At 44.0% G+C, this 9,388-nt stretch overlaps 1 protein-coding gene across 1 annotated transcript; it reads left to right on the top strand.

Annotated features, from left to right (window-relative positions):
• Positions 1 to 4,206: 4,206 nt before the first annotated feature.
• On the top strand, positions 4,207 to 7,723 carry lsm14b (LSM family member 14B). Its single transcript, XM_041893038.2, has 8 exons — positions 4,207 to 4,597; positions 4,738 to 4,901; positions 5,027 to 5,162; positions 5,390 to 5,578; positions 6,044 to 6,124; positions 6,207 to 6,368; positions 6,610 to 6,748; positions 6,839 to 7,723. The coding sequence occupies exons 1-8, from the start codon at positions 4,477 to 4,479 to the stop codon at positions 6,996 to 6,998; spliced, it is 1,152 nt and encodes a 383-aa protein (XP_041748972.1). The 5' UTR covers positions 4,207 to 4,476; the 3' UTR covers positions 6,999 to 7,723.
• Positions 7,724 to 9,388: the final 1,665 nt, after the last annotated feature.

The raw sequence follows: 9,388 nt of genomic DNA, 5'->3' as shown, positions 1-9,388 counted from the left end.
GTGGACAGTTTGATTTCACAGAAGTGTGATTGACTTGGAGTTACATTGTGTTGTTTAAGTGTTCCCTTTATTTATTTGAGCAGTGTATATTGTTACATTTAAGAGGTTTTTAAAAGTGTGCAGGCACAGAACAGCGCAGCACAATAGGATAGCGCGCGGGAAGTACTGCATCCATTCAATGAACAAACAAGACAGATCGGCAGGGAAAGTTCGGGATTTTCTGTGCAAATTATGATGCAATGAATAAGCAGTGAATAATCAATGAAGTAGCAAGTATCATTTTCCAACATTAAGTCAGCAATATACCACTCGATTTTACTGTTTTTAAACATCTGTTGTAAGCAACAACAATATATATATATACACTGCTCAAAAAAATAAAGGGAACACTTAAACAACACAATGTAACTCCAAGTCAATCACACTTCTGTGAAATCAAACTGTCCACTTAGGAAGCAACACTGATTGACAATACATTTCACATGCTGTTGTGCAAATGGAATAGACAACAGGTGGAAATTATAGGCAATTAGCAAGACACCCGCAATAAAGGACTGGTTTTGCAGGTGGTGACCACAGACCACTTCTCAGTTCCTATGCTTCCTGGCTGATGTTTTGGTCACTTTTGAATGCTGGCGGTGCTTTCACTCTAGTGGTAGCATGAGACGGAGTCTACAACCCACACAAGTGGCTCAGGTAGTGCAGCTCATCCAGGATGGCACATCAATGCGAGCTGTGGCAAGAAGGTTTACTGTGTCTGTCAGGGTAGTGTCCAGAGCATGGAGGCGCTACCAGGAGACAGGCCAGTACATCAGGAGACGTGGAGGAGGCCGTAGGAGGGCAACAACCCAGCAGCAGGACTGCTACCTCCGCCTTTGTGCAAGGAGGAGCAGGAGGAGCACTGCCAGAGCCCTGCAAAATGACCTCCAGCAGGCCACAAATGTGCATGTGTCTGCTCAAACGGTCAGAAACAGACTCCATGAGGGTGGTATGAGGGCCCGACGTCCACAGGTGGGGGTTGTGCTTATAGCCCAACACCGTGCAGGACGTTTGGCATTTGCCAGAGAACACCAAGTGGCAAATTCGCCACTGGTGCCCTGTGCTCTTCACAGATGAAAGCAGGTTCACACTGAGCATGTGACAGACGTGACAGAGTCTGGAGACGCCGTGGAGAACGTTCTGCTGCCTGCAACATCCTCCAGCATGACCGGTTTGGCGGTGGGTCAGTCATGGTGTGGGGTGGCATTTCTTTGGGGGGCCGCACAGCCCTCCATGTGCTCGCCAGAGGTAGCCTGACTGCCATTAGGTACCGAGATGAGATCCTCAGACCCCTTGTGAGACCATATGCTGGTGCGGTTGGCCCTGGGTTCCTCCTAATGCAAGACAATGCTAGACCTCATGTGGCTGGAGTGTGTCAGCAGTTCCTGCAAGAGGAAGGCATTGATGCTATGGACTGGCCCGCCCGTTCCCCAGACCTGAATCCAATTGAGCACATCTGGGACATCATGTCTCGCTCCATCCACCAACGCCACATTGCACCACAGACTGTCCAGGAGTTGGCGGATGCTGTAGTCCAGGTCTGGGAGGAGATCCCTCAGGAGACCATCCGCCACCTCATCAGGAGCATGCCCAGGCGTTGTAGGGAGGTCATACAGGCACATGGAGGCCACACACACTACTGAGCCTCATTTTGACTTGTTTTAAGGACATTACATCAAAGTTGGATCAGCCTGTAGTGTGGTTTTCCACTTTAATTTTGAGGGTGACTCCAAATCCAGACCTCCATGGGTTGATAAATTTGATTTCCATTGATAATTTGTGTGATTTTGTTGTCAGCACATTCAACTATGTAAAGAAAAAAAGTATTTAATAAGATTATTTCATTCATTCAGATCTAGGATGTGTTATTTTAGTGTTCCCTTTATTTTTTTGAGCAGTGTGTATATATATATATATATATTATATTTGAACAATATTACGTTTTTGTAAACTATTTAATATCAAAGACAGACAATGTAATGTACCTGGGGAGAGCTGGATGTTCTGAACTTTAGGCTGATTCGGGGATGGCTGGGGGGCCAACACCTGTGGCGCGATGGCTCGGATCCCTCCCGGGCTATTGTTCAATAGCGGAGTTTGTATGTCCATGCCCGGTGCACTTGTGGTGGGCTGACCCGCTACATTGACAGCCAAAGGTAATCCCGTATTAGTGCGCCCATTCAACGCTATACCCGATCCCGCAGTTTGCATTGATGGCCTCAAAAGTGTTGCAGTATGCCATGGGCGGCGCACAATTGGTCCAGCGTCGTCCAAGGTAGGGGCGGGTTTGGCCGGCAGGGATGTGGGTTCGTTTCCCACGGGGGGCCAGTATAAAAAAAACAAAAAAAACATGTATGCTTTCACTAACTGTAAGTCGCTCTGGATAAGAGCGTCTGCTAAATGACTAAAATGTAAAAGTAATATGTCCAGTGCCCAGACTCGCAGCCTGAGACGAGGTGACAACATTCCGAGAGTACATGAAAGATGTATGGATGACAGTGTTCGATGAGGGTGGCATTACTGCGCTCGCATATCCTTTTGACAACCCCGGCCCGTTGTCAACTGTGACAGCAACTTTGGCATTACCGCTACTCGTACTTGGCAGTGTCCCCGTGAGCGAGACAGCGCTTCCTGAATTGTGAGCGTTCGTTATATTGCCTCCATTTAAAGTTTGAGCTGTGGGAGAGACTACTTTTCCCCCGTGGTTTGGGAGAGAAGTTATTTTACTGGCACTGACAGCAACTGTATTGCATTGACCGTACTCTGCCGATGAGTCCGACTCAGCGGATGAGGCATCCATAGCTGAACTCTAATACCTTGTATTCCTAACAACACCCCCTTGCACTTCAGCCCGTTGTAGAGCGGAAACAAGCGTGAGAGAATGGGGTGACACAATGAATGCTAAGTAGGTTCTCCCAAGATAAACTACTGTTTGCTTTCGTTTACACTTAGAAACAACAAGCAAAACAACGTTAACACAGCATTCCTGCTTTTGCAACATCTTGCGCAAGTCCCCGTTTGCTCTGCTGGACATTAGCATTAGCTTCCCCCTGTCCCGGAACTGTGTTTAGCAACTGTCTGGCTCCTTACCCAAGGGTTCCAGTGACCTGAGCCCGAAAGCTCGGACTCAAAAGACCCCACAAGATCACTAACTACTTTCTCGTCCACCTCAGTGTTAAAGAAAACCTCGTCCAGCAGATCGGTGCCTGCTGCCATGTTCACACTGCTGTGGAGCGCGGAAAGTGATGCGCGCATGCGCAAAATACATGGCAAGTCACCCAACAGGTATTCCGGAATGCAGTGATTGGTCGTTTCCCGATAATAAAGGGCGGGACAAATGGCTCCCACTGTCATTACAAGGATGTACGTCGAGTTGGGCAAATGGTGGAATGAACTCGATAGTACACATTGTATTTAGCGTATTTCCATTCATGTTCTAGACAAGCGATTTTTGAATCCTGGTCTCGAGGTTCAAGATGGCTCCGCGGTTTTTGTTCAGCAAGTTTGGAGAGCCACTTTAGAAATGCGTTTGAGGGCGCCGTGGCCAAAACTTCTCTGCCAACAACATTTTAGAATGCTGTCAAAACCACATGGGGACTGTCAACACATAGGATAAGTTGTGTTCGGTGTGAAATAAATGTATGGAATTGATCAAATGAGAAACTGTTTACAGAATGTTCTGTTTTTGATGGCATCGGCTTAAAGCCTATCCTTTTTTCCCCCCAGATTGGTCTACGTCCGAACAAAACGGTTTAGGGTTAGGGTTAAAATGTGCTAAACGTATGCCTAAAATAAAAAGCTGTTAATACAATTGAAACAAATAAAGACTATGACAATAGGGCTGGTTTCCCATACATAGATTAAGATGAGTCACATTTTAAAAACCACACAACGGAGAATCTAGATTTTTTTTATTTATTATTTCAGCTCACTAATAGGCTATTTAGTATGTCTCCGTTCTGCGATAGAGGGGAGAAAATAGCACACAAAACATTTAACAGATTGGGTTGGTCTTTGCATGAAAGACTGAAAAAAATCTGACATTCCATAGTGCACTGGACACTTGATGCCCCATCAATAATAGGCCTATGCAATATGGGTAGCCTAATGGGTAGGTCAATCTAGAAATCAGTTTCGAGTTCTCAGAAAACGTTTAGGCTATTCCGTAAATCCAACTAAAACATCGTTCTATTAAAGGGACTTGTTGCAGTGATACGATAATAATTTCCTTTCACTCAAACCGCAGGCTTGGCTAGGTTATAATTTTAATGGATGCGTGACGGCAATTAGTTTTGTAATATAAAGCACCTGTTTTCACAAATTGTGCACCTGCTGATAATTGATAAATTCGAGTTTGGTGTCGGCCTTCGGGAAATGCGGAAACAAAACGATGGCTTGTGTTGAGAAGTAGAAATAAAGACTACTGTAACAGCAACAATGAGCACCGGAACACCTTATATTGGAAGTAAAATAAGTCTAATATCCAAGGCCGGGATTCGTTATGAGGGCATTTTGTATACAATCGACACGGCTAACGCGACGGTGGCTTTGGCAAAGGGTGAGTTTTCCCATCAATTGAAGCGTTTGTTTGGCAAACGCTCCACGTTTGGAATGAACTCTGGCACACTGCGTTTGGGCCTACATGCCTTGGGTAACAATCTACTTCCAAAGGTACAATCTTGTCATCTTTTTTCACAGTTAAATCATTCGGGACAGAAGGCCGTCCTACAGACAGACCAGTGCCACCCAAAGAGGACATTTATGAATACATAATTTTCAGAGGGAGTGACATCAAGGACATAACGGTGTGTGAGCCGCCTAAACCGCACCATGGTTTACCTCAGGACCCTGCCATTGTACAGGTAGGAGACATGGGCCAATACATCAACTCTGCTAAGAATAAATATCACATTGACGTCCATGCATATGATAAAGCACACATAGCCATAATAAGACATAAGCATTTGTTTGCGTTTCCTTTTTGTAGTCATCGATTGGGAGCTCCTTAACCACATACCCGTCCCAGGCCCCATACAGTCCCTACAGGAGTATGGTACCTTCCTATAACCAACTGGCTGCCAACTCTCTACTCAACCAGCAGTATGCTGCTTCCCTGGGTCTGGGTGAGTGAAACTGTGTTGGAGACCCTAATAAACACACAGACACCTTCATGATGTACTGTTTTTCAAGATTTCATCATAATAGCCCCTGAACTGCTGAGGCCCTTATACTTAACTGCTATTTAACACATTTGAACTTTGTCTCCATGTAGTGTCTAATCTTAAGAATTCTGGAAAACTGTCCCAGATCTCTTAACCTCTTTCCCCATGTATTGCTTGGCCTGCCTTAGGAACAGGACTTCACTGCCTTCCAGCAAGAAGAGGCCCGATGGTAGAGCAGGCTGTCCAGACTGTACCAGCTGAGAATGCTGCCGAAAAAAGGGGCCAGTCTGCCTCCCAGCAGCAAGGCAGAGAGTCTGGTTGGCCTTCCCAGCACTCTGGCAGAGATGGCCCTCCGTCTCAGAGGACCGCTTCCAGTGGTAAGCTCAGACAACCGGATTGAGGGCTTCTGGTAATGCGTGGTACATAGTTGGAGTACTCTCAACAGGAACACCTGGGTTGTGTTCATTAGTTGGATTCATTGCAAAACTTTTTATATTTTGCAAACATCTTTGCAACGGAAACCGTTTACTCTAGGAACCAAACGGAAGCAAACAGCAAATAACCAGCGGGACCTACCTGAATTTGTCCAACAAACACTTGTTTTCAGAGTAAATGGTTTCCATTGCCAAATGTTTTGCAACAGAATCCAACTAATGAATACAACCCTCTTCTGGAGTGTTTTTACTCCTGCTTTATGAATTCCAATCAATTGAGGGAGCAAGAACTTTAAATTGCACTTGTTTTATGAGTAATGTGATGGCATGAAACTATAGTTGGCGACGCTGTCATGATTTTAAAATGTAGATGTTGTGGTGCCCCTCTCATCCCTTGTCAATGTTTAGGTCAAACAACACTGCGTGGCACAGCCCAGGAACAAAGGCAAGGCAATGACGAGAACCGCAGACCACCGAGACGAAGACAGGGTAACTAGCAATGTCATGGTCTGTTGTAGAGGTTTGCTTTCATATTTGTTGTTAATGTCTAAATGTATCAATATGCTCACAGGCAATCGTAGGTCAAGGAACCGTGGGAGAGGTCAGCTTCTTGTAGGAAACTCAAAAGCCAGAACCTTACAATTTGAGTCTGACTTTGATTTTGAAACCGCCAATGCTCAGTTCAACAAAGATGAACTCGAGAAGGAGCTTCAGGAAAAGTTGACCATCAAAGGTACCTGCATGCAAAGTGATTACCCAAGTATTCCAAATTTGAGAAACAAATGTTGCTCAGTGAAATACTGTATGTGTAACTATGATTGTCAATCTAGGCACTAAGTTGCTTAACTGCAGAGATAAAAATGAAACATGTCAATATCTTTAACCACACCTAAAATAATTATAGAATTTGGAGTTGGTAGCCTTTCTCTTTTAATCCCTATATAAGAATGTGACCCTCTGTTGTTCTCGTTCAGACCCAGAGGAGAAGGTAGAGTCTGAGGTTAGTGAGGGCCAGGACACTGAGGGCACAGTGGAGGATCCTCCTGGGGAGAAGTTCTACTATGACAAAACAAAGTGCTTCTTTGACAATGTCTCATCTGAGATGAAGTCTAGGTAAAAAATATGTACTTTAAAAAAAAAAAAACATTTTCTGAAAGGTTAGTGAATTAACAGGCTGTCAATCTGTCCCACCCTGTCTCTCAGGAGGACCACCTGGGCAGAGGAGAGGAAGCTGAATGTGGAGACGTTTGGTGTTCCGGGCCGATTCCTGAGGGGCAGAGGATTCCGAGGGGTCTATCGTGGGAGGAGAGCTGGGAGGGCCAACCAGCGTCCCATGCCTAAAGTAGACAGTGCAAGGGTGTGAACAGGTGGGCAGTTACCTACCTCTTACTTACTGTCCATAATGTTAGCTTTTTATTTGCTTTTTAGTTTCCTAGATGCTTTCCTACTACCATCACTTGGCATCAGTCTCTTTTTGTTCGTTTTATCTTTTACTGGTATTTATGTAAGAGTTGATACTGAAGTGGCCTATGATTCCTTCCCTTCCTCTTGAAACACTTGTTCTTGGCCCTGGAGCACTTAAATCCAAATGACGGATAAGATTTTAAGTTGAGTTTTCTTTTCATTTCTCCTTTGTGCCTTGTCAAAGTTGTGACTGGCACATCACTATTTGAACAGGAATTGCAATTGTGTACATAGTTTCTGTGTTCAGAATCTATTTTCATTCATGGTACTGTAGTGCAATTTCTCTACGTATTAGAAAACATCAAATTCTTGCGTTTGCCTTGTAAAAAAGAAAACTGCAGGCATAATTATTTAGCAAATATTTTCTTAGAACCAAAGCGATGTACATAACTTATTATTTATCTTCAATTATTTCTTGTAAATAAAACTGGGTTGGCATGTCTATTGACTGGCCAAATATGTACACATGGCCCTTAAAGGGTGATTTTCCCACATGTTAAATTTATGGAAATTGGTTATAGTTGTACAAAAGCATTTTTTTTTTTTTTTTTAGATACTGAAAATGTTATTGAAACTGTGGGAAACTTGTATTGTTACTAATCCATTAATAAACATGAGAAATTACTTGATTGTGTACTGATTTAGCATAATCTGCCAACAGTGAACACAACATTGAGTTTGATCTCAACATTGAAATTAATATTTAATGACCTGCTGCTGCTCCAACTGCTGTAGTGTATAATTAATCCTTAGCATAGGTTTGTGTGCAGATACAAGCCAGCTGGTTGAACCTGGGGCCCATGTCCAAGTCTCTCGGTCAAGGGTCTTGTCAGGGATGGAGATGGACTCCAGGTCTGGTTCTGAGGCAGAATGAGTCCCTTTCATCGTGAGGGTCATAATCACCCAGCTCCTGGCCTGGGGCTTGTATGGCGACTAACCTCTGCTGTGGAGAGCGGAGCAGACGAGTTGGCAGTCTGGAGCAGTAGTTGCAAACTAGATTACATTTCACTAGGTCGCCAAAAACAGTCTGCCACACCTGCTGAAAAACCAACCTGATGGAGCATGTTGATAAGGGCAGCCTCTGTCACAAGTGCAGTCCCGTCTAGTCTCTTTCACAGTCCCTTCTAGTCATGGACTATTTCATGCGTAAAACTGGTCCCTGTAGAACAGTACTTCTAAACATGTAGGCTTGTATCAAAAGATTACAAGAGAAATGTGATCAAAACCATTTGATATGCCAGTTACTGTACCTGGTAATGGCAGCAATTGTTTGTAATTGTTGTGTACTCGTCCTTTACGATTCATAAAGTTAAGAGTGGAAAACGCAGCATATGGGTATGAAATCAAGACAAACTGAAACGAGGCCTGCCTACTCTGTATAATTGTAACGGATCATTTTAAATGACCAGAGATGAATGCATACTGTGTACATTGAGCTGCCGTTGAACAGATGGTGAAAATGCTGTTCCCCTTGATCCACAACACTTACAATTTATGAAGCGTTGGTCTGAAACCTGTACAATTAAGGGATAGTGATATTCATCCCAGAAAGTTCCTTAAACATTTTCTTGTATTGCCCAATCATAACTGTAGCCTCACCCACCTGAGTCCAATGTGATACCAACTCACCAGTGACGTTCGCTGACGATTTCCATTAGGCAGCACATTGCGTACCTTGGCATTAAATTACATTGTCAACAAATACTTAACGATAGTTGCACCTTATGAAATTGTCAAGCCATACTGAACATAACTGTTGTACATTCATAGGCCATTTGTCAATGTTTGAGTGAAGCAGGACATGTCCAGAGTTGTGGTCAACATGGATGGTGGACATCTCCGCATCACGAGAGTCAGAAATCACCAGCAGCAGGAAGATGACAGTCCGATACAAATGTTAATTGTAGTCTTTTCTAGTAAATAAAAGCAGTAGCACACATGGAGGCGAATATGATGCAGATGGTCCCATTGGGTGACTGTTGCTCTTCCCTTCTCTGGTGGTAGTTGGGCATGACGGAACAGTAACAGAGGTTGTACAAGGAGAATGTCAGAGATCCTCCGCTGGAGAGTGTATTGGCTTGCATACACTGCAAGCTCCTTCACCAGGTTCACAGTGAAACCTTATGTAAGACAGACCTCAACACAGATTGATAAGGGACACTTCACAGATGACATTGAGTTGAACTTTTGTCAGATGAGTGATTTATTTTTTACATTGTCACCAAAACCTAAGGGACATTTTAAATGGCAGAATCATCTACCATATTAAGGGTCCATTCCCCACTTTCC

The sequence above is a fragment of the Coregonus clupeaformis genome, chromosome 12 (assembly GCF_020615455.1).
Source record: "Coregonus clupeaformis isolate EN_2021a chromosome 12, ASM2061545v1, whole genome shotgun sequence".
Taxonomy (NCBI): domain Eukaryota; kingdom Metazoa; phylum Chordata; class Actinopteri; order Salmoniformes; family Salmonidae; genus Coregonus; species Coregonus clupeaformis.
This window is presented reverse-complemented; position numbering and strand designations above follow the sequence as displayed.